The sequence below is a fragment of the Peromyscus eremicus genome, chromosome 18 (genome assembly GCF_949786415.1).
Source record: "Peromyscus eremicus chromosome 18, PerEre_H2_v1, whole genome shotgun sequence".
In the NCBI taxonomy this organism is placed as follows: domain Eukaryota; kingdom Metazoa; phylum Chordata; class Mammalia; order Rodentia; family Cricetidae; genus Peromyscus; species Peromyscus eremicus.
Genome location: NC_081434.1, coordinates 1,009,059 through 1,032,567, shown reverse-complemented (window position 1 = coordinate 1,032,567; position 23,509 = coordinate 1,009,059). Strand labels below are relative to the sequence as shown.

Here is a 23,509-nt window from a genome sequence, read left to right as displayed (position 1 = left end):
ACTCCCCCATGGGAGACCTTGACTTGGAGGATGTGGGAATGGGGGGAGGGTTGGAGGGAAGGCTGGGGAGTGGGAAGAGAGAAGAGGGGGGATCTGTGGTTGGTATGTAAAATGCATAGAAAATTTCTTAATAATAAAAAAAAGGAAAAAAAGATAGGGTTTCTCTGTTTAGACCTGGCTGTCCTGGAACTTGCTCTGTAGACCAGGATGGCCTTGAACTCAGATCTGCCTGCCTCTGCCTTCCAAGTGCTGGGCTTAAAGGTGTGTGCCACCATGGCCCAGCTAGTAATAACAATTTTTTTTTTTTAAAAAAGTTTTAGTTGGAGTTTTGAGACAGGTTATTGCTCTGTAGCCTGGGTGACCTCAAACTCCTGATCTTGCTACTTTAGTCTTCTGAGAGTACTGGGAGTACAGTTGTGTACCACCATGCTTGGTTTATATTATTGTATTTTATACAGAAACATTTATGAGATCCTAGGTGGTTTTACTACATAGAAAAAAAGGGGATTCTTTTAAGATTATAGGTAGTTTAAATTACTTGACTGTTGTACCTGTTTCATTATGTACATAAAAACATCATGTTGTTACTTTAAATATATATTTTAAAACCAATAAAAATGACACATAAAATGCATGCAAACATAATTTGAGCTAAGTTTTCACCTAGAGCAGTAGACAATGTAAAAAACATTTACATTAAAATAAACAAAATGCATTCATCATTGATTTCAAACTCTTTGACACATTCATCTTTGTAGAAAGCATTTATCTTGTTAATTTTCTTTTATAAATAATGACTCAGAAACATTTGAACTTTTTTTTAATATTTGAAAAAGTCATACTTTCAAAATACTTGACAGTTCAGGTACTATTCAAACTGAAAGGAATGAGATATTGGCAGTTTTTCCATTCAGGGTGAACAGTCCGTTGTAGTAGTGACCTGTAGTTTAAGAACTATGAGATTGAAAACAAGGACATGAGCTGACTTTTTGGAACCTAGGGCCTATGCTGAGACACTGTGCTCAGCTTTGGTGCAGGGAGGAGGGGACTGGACCTGTCTCAACTGAATCTACCAGGCTGGGCTGACCCCCCAGGGGAGACCTTGCCTTGGAGGAGGTGGGAATGGAGGAGGGTGGATGGAGGGGGAAGGCTGGGGGGGTGGGAGGACAGGGGAATCCATGGCTGATATGTAAAATTAAATTAATTATAAACTAAAAATATTAAAAAAAGAAAACAAGGACATGTTATGTAGGTGTACAAGCCAATGGGAAATTCCTGGAGCACACGGGTGGAGAAATAGTTTCATGAGTCATATGCATGCCTTTTTCTTTTTTCTTCATTTTTGTTTTTGGATGAGTTGTGGTGAACACTTTGTGTTTTTAACTATATATAGCTGATTATGTATTAGAAAGGCAATGTTATTGTTTGTAGCTTTGCATATTCCTTTAAGATATTTTCTTAAGTTTTCAGCATCCATATATTCATTTTTATTTTACTCTTTGCTTCTTTTTTTGGCATGCATTTGTATAATTCAATATATGTATGTACAGACGGAAGTATTGTTTCAAATTAAAAAATGTCTCAGATTAGCTGGGTGTGGTGGTGTATTCTTTTAATTACAGCACTCAGGAGGCAGAGACAGGTGGATCTCTGTGAGTTTGAGGCCAGCTCCAGGACAGTCAGGCCTATATAGAGAGACCCTGTCTCAAAACACCAAAAAGTTTTCTCAGAATAACCATTTTCAATTTATTCTTTTTTCTTTTTTCTTTTTTTTTTTTTTTGGTTTTTCGAGACAGGGTTTCTCTGTGCAGCTTTGCGCCTTTCCTGGAATTCACTTGGTAGCCCAGGCTGGCCTCGAACTCACAGAGATCCACCTGGCTCTGCCTCCCAAGTGCTGGGATTAAAGGCGTGAGTCACCACCGCCCGGCTCAATTTATTCTTTTTAACTTCATTTTTTTTTGAAAAAATATAACATTTAGGATTTTGGTTGTTAATTTGAATATGAGCATTTTTCATAGATTTAAAATATGGGTATTTTTGATAGATTTAATGAAATCAGAAAGCTTCTTATTCTCTTTCATGGCAAATGTTTATTTCGGCATAAGCCTTTTTCTTCTTAAAGTTATTACGAATTAATTTTAAATGTATATTAAAACAACAACTGTGCACATTCATGAGGTGTCACACGATGTCTTGATATAAGAACACACTGTGTATCAGCCAAATCAGGATACAAATTTAGTTTCTTCAAACATTAATAATTTCTGTATGATAAAATCATTTAAAATTCATTTTCAAGCTTTCTGAATTATATTGTATGCTGCCATTATCTATACAGTCATTGTATATGCAATAACTCACTGGAACGTCTGACTTCTACCTATCGGTAATTTAGTTAAACTTTCCCCAGCATTCTCTTCCTCCTCTGGTCCTGATAAACACCGTTCTATTCTCAACTTCTCTTAGACCAGCCCTCCTATAATCCACACATGAGGGAGATACCTGCCTCTCTGTGCCTGATTTATTTTAGCACAATTATCTCTATTGCACCTATATTACAAATGATAGAATCTCATCCTATTGTATGGTCAAAAGTGTTCCCTGCTATACATCTGTAACATTTTGGTTATTCACTCATTAGCTTGTTCCCATTTCTATCTCTGAGAGTACATGTAGGGTGGTGTAGATTTTTTTGGTTTGTGTCTTCTGTTTTTAGGACCCAAACAGTGCCTCATTTAAAGAGAGTACACACTATTATCCATTAAATGAATTAGTGAATAAATCAATTAAAAATTTTGGATTAGAAGAAACAACTGGTACTTATTTTATTATTATTATTTTTTTTTTTGCTGAAGATGTAAAAATCTTTTGACAATTACTTCTCTATTGTTTTGTTTTATTATTTTTGGGTATTCTTAATTTTCAAGCGCAACAGGAGTTATGATTTCTAAAAGCTATTAACACACCTGGAAGGATGTGATCTTAAAAGGGGTTTATGGGTGCTGGAATGTCAGTTGACCACAATGAGCAAAAGTGTCCAGAAAACGTTAACCTGACCCAGAAGTTTGGGAAGTTTACCACTCACGTTTTTTAGGTTTCAGCCCGTCTCATTTCTTAGAAAATACTACTACAATCCTTTTTATTGAGTCACAGAAGGCTTGCTTGACCTGCCTGTTCCTAAGTGTGTAGATAAAGGGGTTTAACATAGGGGCAATGGAAGTGGTGAGAATTGTCACACCCTTGTTAATGGCCACCTCCTCCTTAGCTGAAGGCTTGATATAGATGAAGATGCAGCTGCCGTAGGTGATGGAAACCACAATCATGTGGGAAGAACAGGTAGAGAAGGCTTTTTTCCTTTGTTGGGCAGAAGGAAATCTGAGAACTGTCTTGATGATATAAATGTAGGACAGAACAACACACACCAGGGTTATAATGAGTGTCAATACAGCACAGATGAGGACTGTCTGCTCCATGAACCAAGTGTCCGAACAAGAGATTTTTAGGAGAGGGGAAGCGTCACAGATAAAATGATCAATGATATTAGAGTCACAGAACTCCAGGTTTAGGCCGAGGCTAAGTGGGGGAATTAAAATGAATAAGCCAGCTACCCAACAACAAAAGACAAGCCTTCTGCAGACTGTGGTATTCATGATAGTCACATAGTGCAGTGGCCTGCAGATGGCCACATATCGGTCGTAGGACATGGCAGCTAGAAGGAAAAATTCAGTTACACCAAAGAGGTCAGTAAAAAATACTTGGCCGACACAGGCATTATAGGTAATAATTTTGTCACCCGTTGCTATGTTATACAAGTATCTGGGAATGCTTGCAGATGTGAATGAAATCTCCAAGAAGGCAAAGTTTTTAAGGAAATAGTACATGGCTGTTTTAAGGTGGGGATCCACTAAGATGAGGGAGATGATGGCCAGATTTCCAGTTATGCTCAGTGAGTAGGTAAAGAAGAGAAAGATAAAGATAAGAACTTGCAGTTGCTGGTCATCTGTCAGTCCCAGTAAAATGAAAGTTGTGACAGTGTGGTTCCTCATTACTGATTTCTGGTTTCTCTTAGATCTGCACAGAACATTCAGAGACATTTTGTTATAGATTTACAGTTTTAAATCTTCCAGATTATAGCTTTAAAAACCATTACCCTTTAAATGCATAAGGACTTCTAACTCCCGTGTTTATTTTATGGGAAGCAACGATATCTTTTGGCTCAAGAATGATCAGAATTGCCTGGAATTTTATGATGCATTTTCCAAGCTTGTGTTCCTTTGTAAAGTGCTGAGACAAGTCAGTCAACTTGGGATCCTTGTGCCCAGTATAATCACTTCAGATCTCTGTTCCACGTCTATAGTTAAAACATTTAAATTTTGTCTACTGCAGTGTGTGTTTTCACCCCAAAGACTTCCAGACTTAGCAATCATGAATGTACAGTGCATGCATACACATCAACTCAGCTATGTACACACACACACACACACACACACACACACACACACACACAGACAGTTCCCTAGTTGTTCCCTTGATACTGTCTCCTTATTGGGTTTCTCTGTCCCTTAGTGATCACTTAACAACTCAGGGTGGTACATGACACAGAAGGCTTTAAAGCATGATATAATTATGCAGAGAACACATATATTCTTTCATGAAATACGCTGATAAATTTCAGAGATCCTGCCTGTAATGATTCTCTACCCTGTGCATATCACATTTTAATTTACTTTTCCTACATAGACTAGTCTTAACCTTAAGATAAAACATTGAATAAAAGAATAAGGAAAATGACCATTCTGATTTAGGAGAAAATAAAGATTTTGACACGGTTGAGGACATTTACATAAACAAACAGTGTTAACTAAATTTCAATGAGCATTTACATATTCAGTTAGAAACAGCGGCTCTTCTACAAATTATGAGGCTGTGAGAGTCAATTTGAATTTTTTTTGTTTTAGACCACTAACAAAATTATCAAAATTGGTGTTTTCTTTATCCTCCTTTGCTTAAGAAAATCATAGTAATTTCATCAATTCCTATGTATTAAAATATAGTATTGATAACCCCATCTCTGCAATCCTGTGGGAACATTACCTCCTACTATTAATACACAAGGAAGGACACTCATTCAAGAACCTTGGAATGTGGACCTTTTTTCACTATACCACTTGGTACAACTGAGAAAATCCCACATGCAACTGGTTGTTTAACAAATGCTTCTAAATGTATTTATTTATTGCATGTTTTCCAATCAGATGTCTACAAAGATATTTTCCTTTTTATTTGGACTTCTGATGCAAAGCATTTCCATATTGGCTTGGTCTATCTACATTTTATATGAATTTGAAATGATGGTTAAGTATATTTTTTGATTATAATTTTTTAGTTAAAATTGTTTTTAGACAGGATCTTGTACATAATCCAGGGTGACTTCAAACCCCAGTCCTCCTGTCCCAGCCTCCTATTGGGATTGCAGACATGCTTCACCACAAATGGATACTTTGGTTCTTAAAAGAGACCAACATTTTGCTCTGTTTACTTTCATAGGTCACAAAAGAGAAATTGCCTTCCTTTCCCCAGATATTCTAAAAAAATTCCTTCTTCCAACTCTATCTCTAGTCTCAGAGGTGCCACAGAGATCGTGACATGGAGTAAGCTTAATCAGTATTGTTGTCATTGGCGGTTAGTCAGTGCTATCAATGTAGCTAACTGATTTTTGTTTATTTTATTTTCCAAATGAAATGAGGATGGAGATTTCTAATGAGGTAGTTCAATGTTCACCAATTTGTCGTTCTTTGAGGGACCAAGTATTTCCCTAATTATATGCACATAGATCTTATTTTTTTTATGTGAGGTTCTCAAAATATTGGTAATAGATTTCTCAACAGCCATCAAATTTTAACATTTATTTATTTCTTCTTTTGAACCTTCCTAGTACTGAGATTACATGTGTCACCAGCTGAGTTTAACACTTAAGGGCAAACATATTCTTGCATATAAAAATCTTTCCAGATTATGTTTATGTATGCAAAGAAACCATATTCTATAAATAAAAAGAATGCTTTAAATATAGAAATGATCACATATTTATTTCCCATTTTAAGAGTTATTTTTTTCTTCCAGGGTATAAAATAAACTGAGATTAAACAAAATAAATATAATAGAAACAAGAAAGTTGATTGTGCTTACCATTGTGACTGTCAATCATAGATTTTATTGGTTGTTGAAATTTGAAGTCTTAAAATTTCTAAATTAAAATGATAATTGAGATGAAGATTCTTATATCAACTAATAGCCACTCTTGCCACTGTCAAGTTTATAACTACTTGAGGCTGCATAGACACTTCGGTAGAATCCATCTTTATCCTGTTTCTTGGACTTTCCTATTGTACAATTTTAGCCTCCTTCCTGTAAAAACAAAGAAACAAACTGCATGATATGAAGCCTATGGGATGTCAGCAATCATCTCCACTTACTATAGTTGTTACTCTTAGATCAATGAGCATTTGCTGCATCCAGCTTCCTATTTGCTTAGTTAATAAAAATGCAACTAGCTAATTAAACACAGTCCCTGGTGGTATACGTTCACTAATGACTCTTCTGAGTGACCTAATTTCAGGTTTAAAAAAGTATGCCGAGTTCTGCTTCTTTAGAGATGGTGTCTTTGGAGACAGAAGGATATATTATTAGATGAAGTCCATTAAGATTGCAGAAGAATCTGATTATACACTAATCTATAGACTTAGACATAATACATAAATAAATGAATAATACATGAACTGGTGACAATTTCAGATTTTGTTCTACAATTGTATCAACATGCTTATAAGTACTGCTTAAAAAAAACACTGAAAGACTTCTGGGTAAAATGGCATTTAGAAACCGCATTTGACTTGGTTAAGAAAAAACAGGCAGGGTGGTTGATACACAGCAATTTTTATTCCTGAAAGAAACAATAGTTGTAAGTAAATTTATCAAGCCCAGATGAGATTTTTTATTTATTTATTTTTTTTAGAAAACAGATGGGAGGGTCTTCGGACAGTACCCAGCTGCCACCAGTGGCTTGGTGGAGGTTAGGGCAAACTACAGGAAATGCTTCCCTTGATAGTTAGCTGGATGACTGGATACATAAATGGTGGGAATGCCTGGGAATTAAAGACTTTGGAACAGAACTCAGTCTGTTAAAGTCAGGAGGAACTGTCTGACAATGGCTTGTATTTTCTCCTCCCTGTTCATACCAACACTGAGAGAAGAGCTAGAGCAGAGTTTGGAGCCCACTGGATCAATGGCCCTATACACCTCACAGACAGATAGAAAGGGGTCTCCCCGTCTCCCCCACAACAACTTGAGCAGTTGAACACCATATGGAGAGAGGTTCTGCAGAGCCTGAAGCTGGGCAGAACCAATGGCTGTGTATACTTGGGGGGAAGACTGAAGGGACTGAAATGTGAGTCTGAGGGCTAAGACAGCCTTGCCCTCCAAGTTCTTTAATAAGGTCAGGAGGAAACTACAGCAAGGATCCAACCCTGTTTTTTCCTTATACCAAGCTGCTGAAACAGACAGATGATCCAAGAGGAAATTGAACTGCACAGCTCAACTCAGTGCAGGTGTGAGGGAAACTCACTCCCAAGGGTGGTCTAAACTCCACTGGAGCAATACACACTCCAGATTTGCTTTTTCACAGGTTTGAACCAGAACTTCAAATGGTGTCTGTTCGCACCAATGCAGTTCTCTACATGAAACATCACAAAGAGGGAAAGAGTTCAAAACCCATCCTACCAAGGAAAAAATATCGATGGATGTGGATGAAAAAAAAATCTCATGTACTTTCATTACATTTTACATTTTTATTTATTGTTAATTAAATTTTTTTATGGTTGTAAATTATTTTTAATAAAGTTTTTTATGAAATGGAATTATATAATTTCCCCTTTCCTTTCTTGCCTCTGGTCCATCCCAGCTACCCTCATTTGAACCTCTCCCTTGTCCCCCTTCAAGTTGATAGCCTCTTTTTCTTTGATTATTGTTTGATGGGGGAATGTCCTTCTGTACGCTGTAAATGTGTGTTGCTCTGATTGGTTGATAAATAAAACACTGATTGGCCAGTAGCTAGGCAGGAAGTATAGGTGGGGTAAGCAGATAAGGAGAATTCTGGGAAGAGGAAGGCTGAGTCAGGAGTTGCCAGCCAGACACAGAGGAAGCAAGATGTGAACTGAGAAAAGGTACCAAACCGAGTGGCTAAACATAAATAAGAATTATGGGTTAATTTAAGTGTAAGAGCTAGTCAGTAATAAGCCTGAGCTAATGGCCAAGCAGTTATAATTAATATAAGCTTCTGAGTGATTATTTTATAAGCAGCTGAGGGACTGCGTGGCTGGGCAGGACACAGAGAAACTTCCAGCTACAATTGTTATGTATGTATAGATGTATGCATGCATATGCACAAATATGTATAAATAAACCTCCTGAGTCTCTTTTTTGTGTTTATGGTTTAAGGGCTGATCACTCTACATTGGACAACCAATAAGGGGGGCTCATCCCTGGAAAAGGCTAATTCTCTTTGCAGCAGTCATTAGCTGCCTACAGTTCTTTCTCCATGGGTGGGACCCCATGAAAATTTCCCCCTTCCACATGAACATGTCCATTGATAGTGCCATTTTTTCCAATCTTGTGTACACAGATATGCAGACATTTTTAGGAGAGACTGTTTGACAGCTGACATCCTTCTGTTCTGACTTTTACACTCTTTCTGCTCCATCTTCCTTGATGTTCCAAACACGCAAGAGCTGCGATGTGGATGTATCCATTGGAGATGGGCTCCCTACAATCTGTTATCCTCGCATTGTGTCCTGTTGCAGTTTACTGTGATGGTCTCCATTTGCTACAAAGAGAGGCTTCTTCAAAGGGCAGTGGTAGCTACACTTAACCCTTTTGAATTGGACAGTAGTTAATGCAGAGACTCATAACCGTCAAACTATCGAGACTGAGTGATTATTGAACTCTCAGCTCTAAAGAGGATATCTGTTTCACCCCATCCAAGGCACATGAACCAGACCTGCATAAGACTGGGCCTGTCAAGATATGATATACCTAGGAGACCTTAAAAAGTTCCACCAGGATTAAAAAAGATACGATAATAAGAAAATATAAATAGAACATATGAATTCTATAGGACACCATGAAATGTTCAACATTATCAATCATGGGAATAGAAGGAGAAGAACATGCTAAAGGCATAAACAATGTACTTGAAAAAATATCATAGCAGAAACATCTCTAAATGTAAAGAGGTAATCATACAGGTTCAGGAAACATTTAAACACCAAACAGACAAGGTCAGAAAAGAACTTATCATGTTACAGTCAAAACACTAAACACAGATAATAATAAAAAATAATGAAAGCTACAAGAGAGAAAAACAAGTCACACATAAAGGCAAATTCATCAAAATTAGAAGCAAATTTTTCAACAGAAACCGCAAAAGCTAGGAGAATATAGAGCAATGTATTCTATTACTGAAAGACAATTAAGTGCTGTGGTAGTTTGAATGTAATTGACCCCTATAATCTTATAGGGAGAGTGACCTCCTAATCTTTTTAGGAGGTATGGCATTGTTGGAGTGGGTATGGCCTTGTTGGAGGAAGTGTGTCACTGTGGGGGTGGGCTTTGAGGTTTCCTATGTTCAGGATACTGCCCAGTGTCCCAGTTGACTTCCTGTTCCCTGCAAGATGTAGGACTCTCAGCTATTCCTCCAGCACCATATCTGTCTGTATGCTGCCATGCTCCCCTCTTGTAGTGGGGGTCTTGAGTTAAACCAGACATTGGTTGGGCATACCCACAAGTTCTGAGACACCATTGCCTCAGCACATCTTGCAGGCAGGACAGATTGTAGGTGGAGGGCTTTGTGGCTGAGTTGGTGTTCAGGTTTCTCTTTCCATCGCTTGCAGAGTATCTTCTGTGCCAAAGAGACTAGAACGTTGGGGTGAAGACTCCATGCAGATATCAGCTCAGCCTCTCTATGTTCAATGAGTTGTGTGGATGTCCTCGGCAATGGAGTCCTGCTGTCAGTTTATAGAAATCAACCCTCTGTCCTAGCATCATCCTTGGGACCCCCTTGGCTTACATTTCAACTGAATACAACCCAATCCCACCACTGGAAGCCTTGCCTGGCTACAAAAGATGGCTAGCTCTGACTCCATATCCTCCATTACTAGTTCTCACTGGAGTCACCCTTGTAGATTCCAGGAAGTTTCCACTGCACTAGGTTTCCATACCCCTTCCCTGACTGCCCCCTAATTCCAGCTGTCTCTTCCCACACTCTCTCCCTCCATCCCTTCCTCATCTCCTACCTGATCCTTCCTGCTCCTGTCCCCACTCACCCCTAGTCCACTTGCAAAATACATTCTATTTCCTGTTCCCAGGGAGATCCATGAGCCCCCCCCCCTACCTTCACCCCCACTCCATAGAGCTCTGCTCTTTACCTAACCTTTCTGAGTCTGTGGATTTTAGATCGATTCTTGATTATCTTTTACTTAACAGCTAATATCCACTTCTAAGTGAGTACATGCCGTGTTAGTCTTTCTGGATCTGGGTTTCCTCACTCAGGTTGATCTTTTTCTAGTTGCATGTATTTGCCTGCAAATTTCATAATGCCATTTTTTAAACAGCTGAGCAATACTTCATTGTGTAAATGCACCCCATTTTCTTTTTCCATTCTTTTGTTGAGGGACATCTTGGTTGTTTCCAGTTAGTGGCTATTACAAATAAAGTCTCGAGAAACATAGTTGGACAAGTGTTACTCCTATGCACTCTCATATTACTTGTGTTTTGCTGTCCTCTCCCACAAGACCCTCCCCTTCCATCCTATGACTCCTTTCTTGTTTTATGGCCTATAGAGACCCTCACTCCAGTTTAAATACAGAAATCTAAAAATTAAGAGCTAAGATCCATATGTGAGAGAAAATATATAATGTGTGTCTTTTTGATCCTGGGTTGCTTCACTCAGTTATATTTCTAGTTCCATCTGTTTTCCTGAAAATTTCACTTTTCCTTAGTTCTTAATAGAAGTTTATTGTGTATGTGTACTGCATTTTCATCATTCATTCATCATTTGGTAACATCTAGGCTCACTACATTTCCTAGCTATTATGAACAGAGCATCAGTGAACATAAATGTGCAGATTTATTTATCATAGGATATGGAGTCCTTTGATTAGGCCTTTTCTTATTGTTTTATTGCTGTATTTTTAGATTTTTTTTTTTGAGAAACTTCCACAGTGATTTTCAAAATGTCTGTACCAGCTGACACTCTCAGGAATAGTGAATAAGAGTTTCCATTTTACTACATCTACTCCAGTGTGTGTTATTATTTGTTTTATTTGAATATTTATTAATTTTTTCATAATATAAATTTAATTTTTTAGTGATTCTTTGTGAATTTCACATCATGCACCCAAATCCTACTTGTCTTCCATCCCTCCATATCCACCCTCTGCCTTTGCAACCTCCCCTCAAAGGAAAACACCAACCAACCAACCAACCAAACATCTCACCATGCAAGCTGTGGTGTGTCACACAGTACACCCTTTTGCCCAAACAGCTTTGCTTGCAAATGTTCACTGCGATGAGTCATTGGGCAGGTTCGAGGCCTCTGGCTTCTGATACGCTATCAATACTGGATCCTCACCAGGACTCTTCTCAGATATCCTGTTGTTGCCCTGTGTCATGGAGCTCCTTCAGCTTTGGTTCTGCAGGACCAGCCACTTCACGTGCTCCGGTAGTTCTTAGATGGGGTAGATGTTGGGATAGGCCACCTCAAAGCCCTGGATCTGGGCCTGGGTGGTAGCTGAGTTTGTCAGTCCTCCCGTTCTCCTGCACTTGCGCCACAGCGCCTGCTCTCCCGCTTTGCCCAGGCAGGGGGCAGGATCAGCTCTCCTGTGTGCACTCCTCCCTCACCCATGTCACCAGGACCAGCTGTCCAGCACTGCCCCAGGGATGGGCAGAACCAGCTCACCTGAGTCCTGCAGCAGGCAAGGGGCAGGGCCAGCTCCCATGCTCACATCACTGGGGCGAGCTCTCTTATGCTGCCTAGGCGAGGTACGGGCTGCTCTCTGGAGTGCTGCAGCCAGCAAGGGGTGGGACTGGCTCACCTGCTTTCACACCTCCGAGGCCAGCTCTCCCACACTGCCCAGGCGAGGGATGGAACAACTCTCTTGCACTCATGCCCTCTGGGTAGCTATCCTGCGCCCACACCACCAGGGCCAGTTCTACTGTGCTGCTGAGGTGGAGGCTACTGAGTGTTGCTGAGGTGCTGGGCCACTGAGTGCTGCAGTGAGGGATGGGACCGCTCACTATCCTCGCCTGCCTTTGGTGGGCCAGCTCTCCCACACTGTCCAGGTAAGGGGCAGGGCCAGATCTCTTGCTCTCAGGGCTATCTCTCCCACCTGCCATTGGCCGCAAGGAGCAGTGGGGACATTCCTCCCATGCCCAAGCCACTGTATGTCTGACGAGAGGCAAAACCAGCTCTCCTGAGCTTAAGCCCTTGGGGCCAGCTCTCCCATGCTTTCCAGGTAAGGGGCCAGGGCAGCTCTCCTGTGGCCAGTGAGGGGCAGGACCAACTAACCACTGCGGTATAACAGGCAGCAGCCCAGACCATGGACATCCACTTGGCCTTTGGTGGTAACACAGGCCATGGACATCAACACTGATGACCCCAGCTACAGTAGGATCATGGACCCAGACATGGCCCTCAGTGGCAGCCCAGGCCTGGACATCCCCATAGCCTTAGATCAGCATGACCCCCAGCAGCAGCATGGCCCTCAGACAGCAATATGGCTTCAGGTGGCAGCCAGACTACAGACAACTGTATGGCTTTTGGTGATAACTCAGGCCAAGGACATCAACACAGACCCTGGCTGCAATAGGACCACAGACCTAGACATGGCCCTCAGTGGCAGCCCTGGCCCAGACATCACTGTGGCCCTAGGTGGCATCACAGAACAGTAAGATCAGTTGCTCCATCCCGCGATGGGCTTCAGGACTTCAACATGTTCCTCATTGCCATAGCATTTCCAGTTCCAGCTCTCTCCACAGCTCACAAACTGCTCCGCTTCTCTTTCTCTCCCACCTCTCCACCACATACCCTATTTTCCCATTTCTCTATTATGTATTTATTCATCATAGTGGCATCTGCTGCCCCAGACCTTGCTGGGGGTGGGGTGTGCACTTGGGTACCATCTTCCCATCCTCCCCTAAATCAGTTAAGCTCTATCCTGTGAAAAAAATGTTACTAGTTCAGAGGGTTAGTTCATTGTCAACATGGAAAGAAGCATGGTGGCATGCAGGGAGATATGGTGCTGGAGAGGTGGCTGAGAGTTCTATATCTGGATTCACAGGCAGCAGGAAGAGTCCACAAAATGCATTTTGATCATATTCTTTCCACTCCCCCAACTCCTTCCATTCTTCCCATCTCCTTTTCTATCCAACTTCATGTTCTCTCTTTTACTCCCCCACCTCTTTGTCTCTAAAATACCCCCCAAATGACAAAACCCCTCAAAACAAAAAGGAGAATCAAAACAAACACACATTAAAAAATAGAGAAAATCAGTAAGACCAAAAAAGAAATGTCTCCTGTTCTCAACCCCATCTGCACTCAGTCCATTCTCAAAATCTATTCTATTACTCCTTCCCAGGGAGACCCTTGAATTCCTCCTGTAGCCCTCCTTGTTACTTAGCCTCTCTGGCATACCATGTTTGTCTTTTTGGTTCTAGGTTATCTCATTCAGGATGATTTTTTAAGTTCCATTCATTTGCCTGAAAAATTCATGATGTCATTGTTTTTAGCAACTGAGTAATACTCTATTGTATAAATGTACCACATTTTCTTTATCCATTCTTCAGTTGAGGGACATATAGGTTGTTCCCAGGTGCTGGCTATTACAAATGTAGCTTCTATGAACATAGTTGAGCAAGTGTCCTTGTGGAATGATTGAGCATCCTTTGAATATATGCCCAAGGGTGGTATAGCTGAGTATTGAGGTAGATGGATTCCCAATTTTCTAAGAAACCACCATACTGATTTCCAAAGTGGCTGTACAAGTTTGTACTCCCACCAGCAATGCAATCCTAATTTTTAAAAGATATTTAAATATTTAAGTTATTCATGCTGTTTCATGCTGGCAGAGAGTTATTAGTGAACAAAGTGTGGATCCAACCCTAATCCTTATTTTTTTGTTTAAGGGAGGTTTCTCTGTGTAACCCTAGCTGTCCTGGAACTAGCTCTTTAAACCAGGCTAGCCTTGAACTCACAGAGAGCCATCTGCCTCTGTCTCCCAAGTACTGGGTTTAAAGGTATGCACTGCCAACACCTGGCCCCAACCATAATCTCACCTAACAATCAAATTAATAAGTTATGTACAAGTCTCCTTTGGTATCTCATGTAATTGTTATAAAAGAATGGATTTTTTTCTAGACAACTTGACAAAAAATGACATTCTTTACTCAGTGTTAACTGAAAAAACAAGATAGGAAAGCTGCAGAACATTTTGTTAGAATCTCATAATTGTCTGTATTTGTAAAATGTAGAAAAGATAATAAGGTATAAAGAAAATACAACACAATATCTGAATGCGTGATTGTGTTTTTGTAATACATTAAAACTATTTGATTTGGTATAATATAGTATATCTTCTTTGGACTAATCAAAAGGTTTGAAGGAAACGCAAGATTAAGGTAAAGATAGGTCTCTGTATACTGTTGTGGTTCTGGGTCTCATATTGCAGAGCACATACCAATCTTGAAATTAAAAAAAAAAAAGAAAACAAAGACAAGATAGAATCCTAACTTTTGGAGATATTAATTTTTTTAGTTCTCTATTCTGCTCTGCACTGGCAGAATTTACTAATTAGTGAAATATCAGTAAGACTGTTAAAGAGGAGCCCATTGCAGGGCAGTTCAGTCCTGTGTTTAACTAATCCCAAATGAATTGAGAATGAATTATCTCCTGAGCATACACTGAGTCCACGCGTTTATTAGGAAAATTGCTTGACCAAAGGGAAGCCGGGTTGAATGCTATCAATTGATTGGTACACTTTTTTTTTTCTTTTTCGCTCTATATTGTTTGGTTTCAAGAAAGACGAGTTACAACAGATACATGTCTTGAACTTCTGTTTGCATCTTCTCTTCTTTAGTTGAATGTATCAGGGATTTGTACACTGGCCAGAGAAGGTAAGATTTTATTTATGTTTGTGTAGATTCCAGTCTTTACCATATCCAGAGACCTTCAAAAAGTTTCACCTTTAAGTATTTTCAGAGAGTATCAGTTGCTTCATTTTCTTAAAGAATTGAAAGAATGACAATAATATGCTTTATAGCACATTCAGTTTCTATGAAGCAATAAAAGAGACTAAAGATACATTTATTTTCACTTCTAGGTGATGCTGTCAGCAATCTTACAAGCAATTCAGCATAAAGTTTTTGATGTAACAGGCTTCAGTGTAATAAACAGAGTCAAGAGTGACCTGAATGAGAAAACTTCTGGAGGATATTATTAATATGTTTAATTTTGTGTTTTAAGTGGCAAAATTTAAGTCATGACTGTATACTGTAGGGTTTTATATCTGATTGGTATTACCATATACACAAAACAATATGTTTCACGTTTGTGAGGGAATGAAATTTTATCTAACATTGAAAGATTTACTTTACTGGGAAAATGCAAGAATCCCCAAATTATCACTTAAATATATTTATTACTATTAATTTTACATTTTAGTATATTTTAGCTATCATGTAAACCACAAAATAGTTACCTCTCAGTTTTGATGAGATATTGATGAAAAAGATATGTATATTCCTAAAAGAGAAAAGACTCTGAGATTCAGAAGACTAGAATAGAAAAAGGTGGATAAAGCCCATTATCAGTTTCAGTAGTAATTCCTTGCTGAACTACCCTGCCTAAAAAGTAGTGCATCGCATTTGGTGATAACTTATACACAGACTCTATGTTGTCTGATAAGTATCAGGAGAGAATAGGACTGATAGAAGATTACAGTGTAGAGCTCTGTGGTTTGATAAAGTAAATCCTGTAGAAAATCTTATTTATTCTGTTGATTCTTTGAGAAGGAAGGCACTATTATACTTTGAGACAAAAAAATCCTCTGTATGAGTTAGTTTTTGTCCTCAAGAAAGTTTAAAGGTAAAATTACAAAGTGAACTTAGTAAAAAGAAAATGTTAAAATGCTACAGGTACCTCAGAATTCATAGAAAGAAGTTATTGACTTCTGACTATGTTTAAATTATTTTTCCTTGCTCCTGTTTGAATTCCCACAAATTAAGAATTATATGTTTTTCTAATAAAAGAAAATCTAGTCTCATTTCTGTGTTCACAAACACATTTGTTTCTCTGGCCATTTTAAAACAATACATATTAAGTTTGAAAATAACCATGACATCATTTAGGTTTAGTAAATATGATTGGGTGCTCAGTTTCTACCAATAAAGTAGTTTGGAAATAGTATTAGAATTGAAATTAAACATTATACATTCAGTCCTGAAAGCACATGATATGTGAAACCAGAAACCAGTGTTTCATATTGAAAATAAAGACACTATTAAAATATTGTGGCATAAATCTATAATTCAATGGTATCCTACACATACAGAAACTATGAATGTATATAGAGTTTTTGTGTATAATTGTTGAAGGGGGCTTTATACACTTGTTTAAAAATATATTTTCTTTCAACAAGATGTTTTTGTTTAATAGAAATGAGCAGATATTGTTTCATTTCACTGCATATAGTAATATCAGCATTTAAACTTTAATTCTCTTACATTAAATATAAAAGCACTTTGATTTTATCAATAGATTCTACGGACTATTAATCAGTATGAGAAACTACTCTATGATTACTGAGTTTGTGCTCTTGGGCATATCAGACTCACCAGAGCTTCAGGTTGTGATTTTTTTCTTTTTATTCATTGCTTACATATTAAGTGTCTGTGGAAACCTAAGCATCATCACACTTACCTTGCTACATGCTCAGTTAAAGACTCCTATGTATTTCTTCCTCCGGAATTTCTCCTTCTTAGAAATTATATTCACCAGTGTTTCCATCCCCAGATTTTTGGAGTCAATAATTACTAAAGTTAAGACAATCTCTTATAACAACTGTTTGACTCAGTTATTTTTCTTCATCTCCATGGGGGTGTCTGAGTTCTTTCTTCTAACTGCTATGTCTTATGATCGCTATGTCGCCATCTGCAAACCACTGCATTACACCATCATCATGAATCAGAAAGTTTGCACCCTTCTTGTTCTCACAGCATGGCTGGGAGGATTTCTGACCATCTTCCCATTGCTTATGTTATTCCTCAAGTTAGATTTTTGTGGTTCGAATGTCATTGATCATTTCTGCTGTGACTACTTCCCCATTTTACAACTGTCATGCTCAGATACATGGTTTTTAGAGACAATTGGCTTTTATTTTGCCTTTATAACTCTGCTGTTCACACTGGCACTAGTGATTCTGTCGTACATCTTCATCATCAGCACTATTCTGAGGTTCCCATCTGCCAGTCAGAGGAAAAAGGCTTTCTCCACCTGTTCCTCTCACATGATTGTCATCTCCATCTCTTATGGAAGCTGCATTTTCATGTATGTCAAACCTTCTGCCAATGAAAGGGCATCACTGACCAAAGGTGTGGCTCTTCTCAATACTTCAATTGCTCCCATGTTGAACCCTTTTATTTACACATTGAGAAATCAACAAGTAAAACAAGCCTTCAAAGATTTGATTAATAAAGTAATGTTTTATGGAAACAAATAAAAGTACTTGTTAACACAAATGTCATTATACCTCTTCAAAATAAGAGGAATGAAACTTTATATTATGAGCTCATTGGTTTCAGCTTTCTAACAAAGTATTTTGTGTGTATGGGTATTTTGCCTGTATGTATACCTGTGTACCTTTTGCAAGCCTAGTTCCCACAGAGACCAGAAGAGGTCATTGGGTCCCTTGGAAGTAGATTTGCAGATGGTTGTGGCCACCATGTGGGTACTTGGAATTGCACCAGTGTCCTTGGAAAAGACAGCAAGAGCTTTTAAACCCTGAGCCATCTCTCTAGTCCCTCAAGTTTCTTTTTAATTTGAAAGTTACTATGTTATGTTTTCTTTTAAGCCTGTGTAGGTATTGTTTAGCATTTCATCTGCATTGAAACATTACACCCTAAAAGAGTTGGGGATCAGTGTAAAATGTTATAGAACATTTGATAGATACCAATATTGTGGAATAAAAACTTGTTTTTTTGTTGCTGTCTCTGTCAACAAAAATACGATGTTAATGGTAAAATGCATTTACACCTGTTATTTATTTGTTATTATTTTCTTTTCCATTTCATTGGGCACAGTTTCTCAATCTATCTTTTCTAACCTTGATACAAATGTGTATTATATTATATTTCTTTAGATTTTGTGTGCCTTCTATTATGGCTATTCATTTTTGTGTATCTATTTGGGGTGGTGTGCGTGTTTGGGAGTTTGTGTACATGTGTGTGAGTGTGCATTCCTGTGTGTGAGTGTGCATTCCTGTGTGTATGGAGGCCAGAGGACAGTTCTGGGTGTCCCCTTATTACTCTTGCCTTGTACCTTTGAGGCAGAGTCTCTCACTGAACCTGGAGTTCAGCTAGGCTTGCCATCAACAAGCTTCAATGACCCACTTGTTAATGTACTCTTCAGTTCTTAGGTTATATGCATTTATGGAATTATGCTCAGATTTTATGTTACTACTTATAGTCAATCTCTCTTTTCCTGATTGTGCATCAAGCATTCTTAACCACTGAGCAATCTCTCCATGCCCACTCCATTGCAAATTTGCAGTAACTAGGATATTTGACTGCACATGTAGCATAATATTTCTTAATGTTTTTAACTGAAATAGAACTATATCACTTCTCCTTACCTTCTTCCTTCCAGCTACTCCTACTTATTCTCTCTCTAACCACTCCAATGACCGCTCTTAAGTTTTAGCCTCATTTTCTTTGGTTATATTTGTTACATATATGTGTTTATGTGTGTATATATATATATATATATATATATATATATATATATCCTGATGGATCCATTTTTGTTGTTTATGTGTATATGTGTGTATGTGTTCAAGGCTGATCTATCTGCATTGGACCACCAACTACATTGGACCACCAATATTGGAGCATCCCTGGGAAAATCCTAATTATCCTTCTCCCATCAGTCAATAGTAAGCTGTCCAGGTCATGTCACTTTCCCTTGTATTTTTATATTAATTGCTCTCCCATCTTTCTTAATAGACATTTACTAGGTAACTGTATACTGGGAAAAAGGGAGCAATCAGGCTCTTCAGGGCTCATTTCTGTCTCTGGAGTGACATTGATTCTTGGAGACCACAGACAGCCTTGTGGCCTTCCAGTTAAAGTATGTGCTTATGAAGCTCAGGTGATCTATTTGGATTTTTAATCCAAGGACCAAAATACAGATAGTGCAGTGGGTACCCAAACTCATCTTGTGATTATTTTCCAAGTCCTAGAATACATAACTGGGATAGCTATACTCAAAAGTTGAAAGAATCACCACATTCCGTTCCATGACCTATAGAGTGAGTGTTATTGAGATCAGAATGTTTAAATGGAAGCCATTATAGATAGCTACCTCTACCTGGGAAAACATCAAAGTGACAAAGTGACTTTCCTTTCTGCTCCCTAGGCTGCCCAAGACTAGACCTGGCATCCCCAGAGCTTTGTGCAGACAATGTTACTGGATAGGACCCTATCTCCTAACCTCCCTAGGGTATACTCAAGATCCCATCTTACTTTCCTAGGATTGTGTACCTACTGTGCTTCTTTCCCAGGTAGAGTCATCATCTTTCTCCCCTTTAGACTTCTAAGATCTACTCTTAACAGGACTCCATATTGACCTCTTTAGAGATTCTTCTTTCCTCTCCTCGGACCTCCCTACATCTTGTGTATCCTTCCTCAGACTGATGCATATTAATTTCTTTTCTTGTTGCTGTCATAAAACACCATGACCCAAAGTAACTTAGTTCCAGATGGTAAAGAGTACAGCATGGCTGGGAGGCATGACAGCAGGCAGGCATTGTGGCCTAAGCAGTTAGCTGAGAGCTCACATATTCTACCAGATGCATGAAGCAGGGTACAAACTGGAAGAAGGACAAAGCCATATACTCTCAAAACCTGCCCACAGTGACATACTTCCTCTAGTAAGGCTGCACCTCCAAAACCTTCCAGACAGTGCTACCAACTAGAGAACCCATGTTTAAATACCCAATCCTTTGGACATTTCTTGTTCAAATTACTATACCATGCTAACTAACCATGCTTTCAGGTAGGGTCCTCACCTTTTTCTCCCTCATCTACCTAAGACCCCACCCGTATTTTCTGGGATCCCACACTACCCACAGTATCAGGTTGGTCCCTCTTTATTCTCCTACCTAGGCCACTGAGAACTAGCCTGTCTTTCAGTGATCCTTCAAAGACTGGTAGGAGCCTCTCTTTTCTCCTCCCTAGGCTGAGGATGATTCTGCTTGCCTTTCCCAGATCTGGTGCTGACCATGATGTACTTCTGGTTAGGGTCCTCTCGTTTCTTTTCCCTAGGCTGTGCATGACCCCATTTTTCTTCACCAGGACTCCATGCTTATCATACTGTTGATTTTCTAGGCAGTACCCAGCTCTCACAGTTGGCTCCTAGAAAGAGGCCAGACATGGCTTTACTCTTAGCTCTAGCCCTCTTTGACTCAGGATATTTTCTATGCACCCCCTCTTTGACTCAGGATATTTTCTGTGCACCCTGTCCACATAGCTCACCCCAGTGAGAGAACTGCTTCCCACAGCTATTGCCCCTGGGGAACCTACCCAAGCTACTCAGCCCACTACTCTACCTTGGAACTATCTGCAGCTGTATGTGTGGTCGATAAGAGGCTTACTTTACCCTGCCCTACCCCCTTGGGACTTATCCAAACTGCCCAGACCACTAGATAGCCTCTGGCCTCTCTCTAGCTGCTCATGTGGTTCTGGTGATAGACCTGCTCTCTTCAGGTTCAATACCTTTGAAGTTTCTGAAAGTTCCCAGTTTGCTGCTTCATCTTGGGAGTACAGTTGATTTGGCTTATCAAAAGACACAATCAATAACTTAATTCCAGATACCCAGGCCCCATAGAAAAAATAAGTAATATGAAATAAGTAATAAGAAAATAGGTTCCCATCAAGGATCATTAGGTCCATAGTCTTTCCTGGGATCTCACACTGTCTACACTACCAGGTAGACCCTATAGAGGTCCTTGTACTCACAGATAAGTGTGGTGGTATTGTGTTCCCCAAAATATTGTGTATCCTAATAAACTTATCTGGGGTCAGAGAACAGAAAAGCCACAATATTAAACATAGAGGTTAGGCAGTGGTAGCACACACCTTTAATCCTAGCATTCCAGAGACAGAAATCCCTCTGGATCTCTGAGTTCAAGGCCGCATTGGAAACAGCCAGGCATGGTGACTCACGCCTTTAATCCCAGAAAGCAGCCTTTAATCCCAGGGAGTGGTGGTAGAAAGCAGAAAGGTTTATAAGGCGTTGAGGACCAGAAACTAGAAGCATTTGGCTGGTTGAGCATTTGGCCTGGTTAAGCATTTGGCTGGTTAAGCTTTCAGGCTTTGGAGCAACACAGTAAAGCTGAGATTCATTCTGGATGAGGACTCAGAGGCTTTCAGTCTGAGGAAACAGGAGCAGCTGAGGAACTGGCAAGGTGAGATAGCTGTGGCTTGTTCTATCTCTCTGATCTACCAGCATTGACCCCAATAACTGGCCTCAGGTTTGATTTTATTAATAAGAACTTTTAAGACTCATGCTACAGATAAGTACTAGGGGAACCAGGAATGTTAAACATTTCTCTACGTGTGAACATGTGTCTCCCTCCATCTATATGTGTTTCTTGTGGTTTTTTATTTTTAGCTTTTTGTTCTATTTGCTTGTTTGTTTTGTCATATTCTGGTTTGTTTGTTTTTATTTTATCTTATATTTTTATTATTATTTATTTTTTTAGATGCATGTTTGTATGCTAACGAAAGAGAAAAAGGGTGTAGATTAGGGTTGGTGAGGAAGTAGGGAGGATCTGAGAAGAGTTGGGGGAGGGAAAACTATAATTTAAATATATTGTATGAAAAATATCTATTTTCAATAAAAAATTAATAAAATGAGAAGTTAAACTAGCTTTCATTGTACTAGAAGGTACTATGCTTGGGAAAAGTCATAAAAAGTTTTAAAAAGCTGTAAACCATGTGAACTACAACAATGATCAATGTTGCAAGATATGATCATAGACGCAATAGTGGCATGAATGGTCTGGGGATAAACAAGCACTTTCTTAATGGATTTATGGGCCACTCCACAGAAGTAAGTGCATGTCTCATGCTGTAAATCTAACCAAGAGCCCATGGGTGCAGAGCTCATAGGCCCTGCTATTCTGCTAAATGGACATTAAACTGCCTTATAAATTTGTATCTCTCTACCACCAGATGAGAACTACTCACAATTTCATGAGATTAGTTTCTTTGTGGTTAATTCATGAACCCAGAACTCGGTCAGGAAAGATTAGACTGAAAAGATGTCTTTTCGGCAAGATAGAACCATTGCATTCCTGAACTCACAACATCTGAGTTGGCCTGTACTATGTCTGCACAAGACTTGTACAAGATCACTCAGTCAACATTATCGTGTGGAGGGTGGGGAAGCTATCTTAGTTATTTTCTATTGCTGTGATAAAACACCATGATCAAGGTAACTAACTTAAAGAAAGAAGCGTTTATTTGGGCTCATGTTTCTAGAGGGATACGAGTTCATCACCATCAGAGTGGGGAAGCATGGCAAAGTACCAAGCTGAGGACACACATTTTAAACCAGAAACAAGATGCAGAAAGGAACAGCTCATGGAATTTGAAATCTCAAAACCTGCCTCCAGTAACACACTTCCTCCAGCAAGCCCATACTTCCTATATTACATAAACAGTGAATCAACAGGGAAGCAAATACTCAAATGCCCAATAGTATGGAGCATATCATGCAAACTACCACAGTCTACTCCCTGTTACCCATAAGCCTGTGGCCATATTGTGATGCAAAATGCATTTAGTCCAACTTCAAAAGTCACTTTAGTCTCTCAAGGTCTCAACACTACTTAAAACATCATATTGAAAGCTGCTGGTAGCAAAAGGCCATGGGAATATACAGCCGGTGACAACTAGCATTCAAAAGGTCAACCTATCAGAACCAAGGGTTCTGGTGGAGAAACCCTCATGCAAGGCATTTTGGAATCACTGCCTTTGAATGAATTGGCTGTTTCTTGTAAACTTCTTATGCAATTACACTATGATATCTCCCTATTACCATGCATCTTCATGTAATGTATATATGTAAGTTCATGATTACATCTCAATCTTATGGGCACATATATCTGTGGGTGGTCAG

At 39.2% G+C, this 23,509-nt stretch overlaps 2 protein-coding genes across 2 annotated transcripts; one reads left to right on the top strand and one right to left on the bottom strand.

Annotated features, from left to right (window-relative positions):
• Nucleotides 1-3,107: 3,107 nt before the first annotated feature.
• Nucleotides 3,108-4,046, bottom strand: LOC131895114 (olfactory receptor 6C2-like). Its single transcript, XM_059245533.1, has one exon. It carries the CDS (start codon nt 4,044-4,046, stop codon nt 3,108-3,110), a length of 939 nt encoding a protein of 312 aa, XP_059101516.1.
• Nucleotides 4,047-16,889: 12,843 nt separating this feature from the next.
• Nucleotides 16,890-17,828, top strand: LOC131895076 (olfactory receptor 6C3-like). Its single transcript, XM_059245487.1, has one exon. It carries the CDS (start codon nt 16,890-16,892, stop codon nt 17,826-17,828), a length of 939 nt encoding a protein of 312 aa, XP_059101470.1.
• The last annotated feature ends 5,681 nt before the right edge of the window (nt 17,829-23,509 follow it).

What these genes read in the sequence shown, in the direction of transcription:
- LOC131895114 (XM_059245533.1), bottom strand. Translation starts at nt 4,046, where the DNA reads ATGAGGAACCACACTGTCACAACTTTCATTTTACTGGGACTGACAGAT.
- LOC131895076 (XM_059245487.1), top strand. Translation starts at nt 16,890, where the DNA reads ATGAGAAACTACTCTATGATTACTGAGTTTGTGCTCTTGGGCATATCA.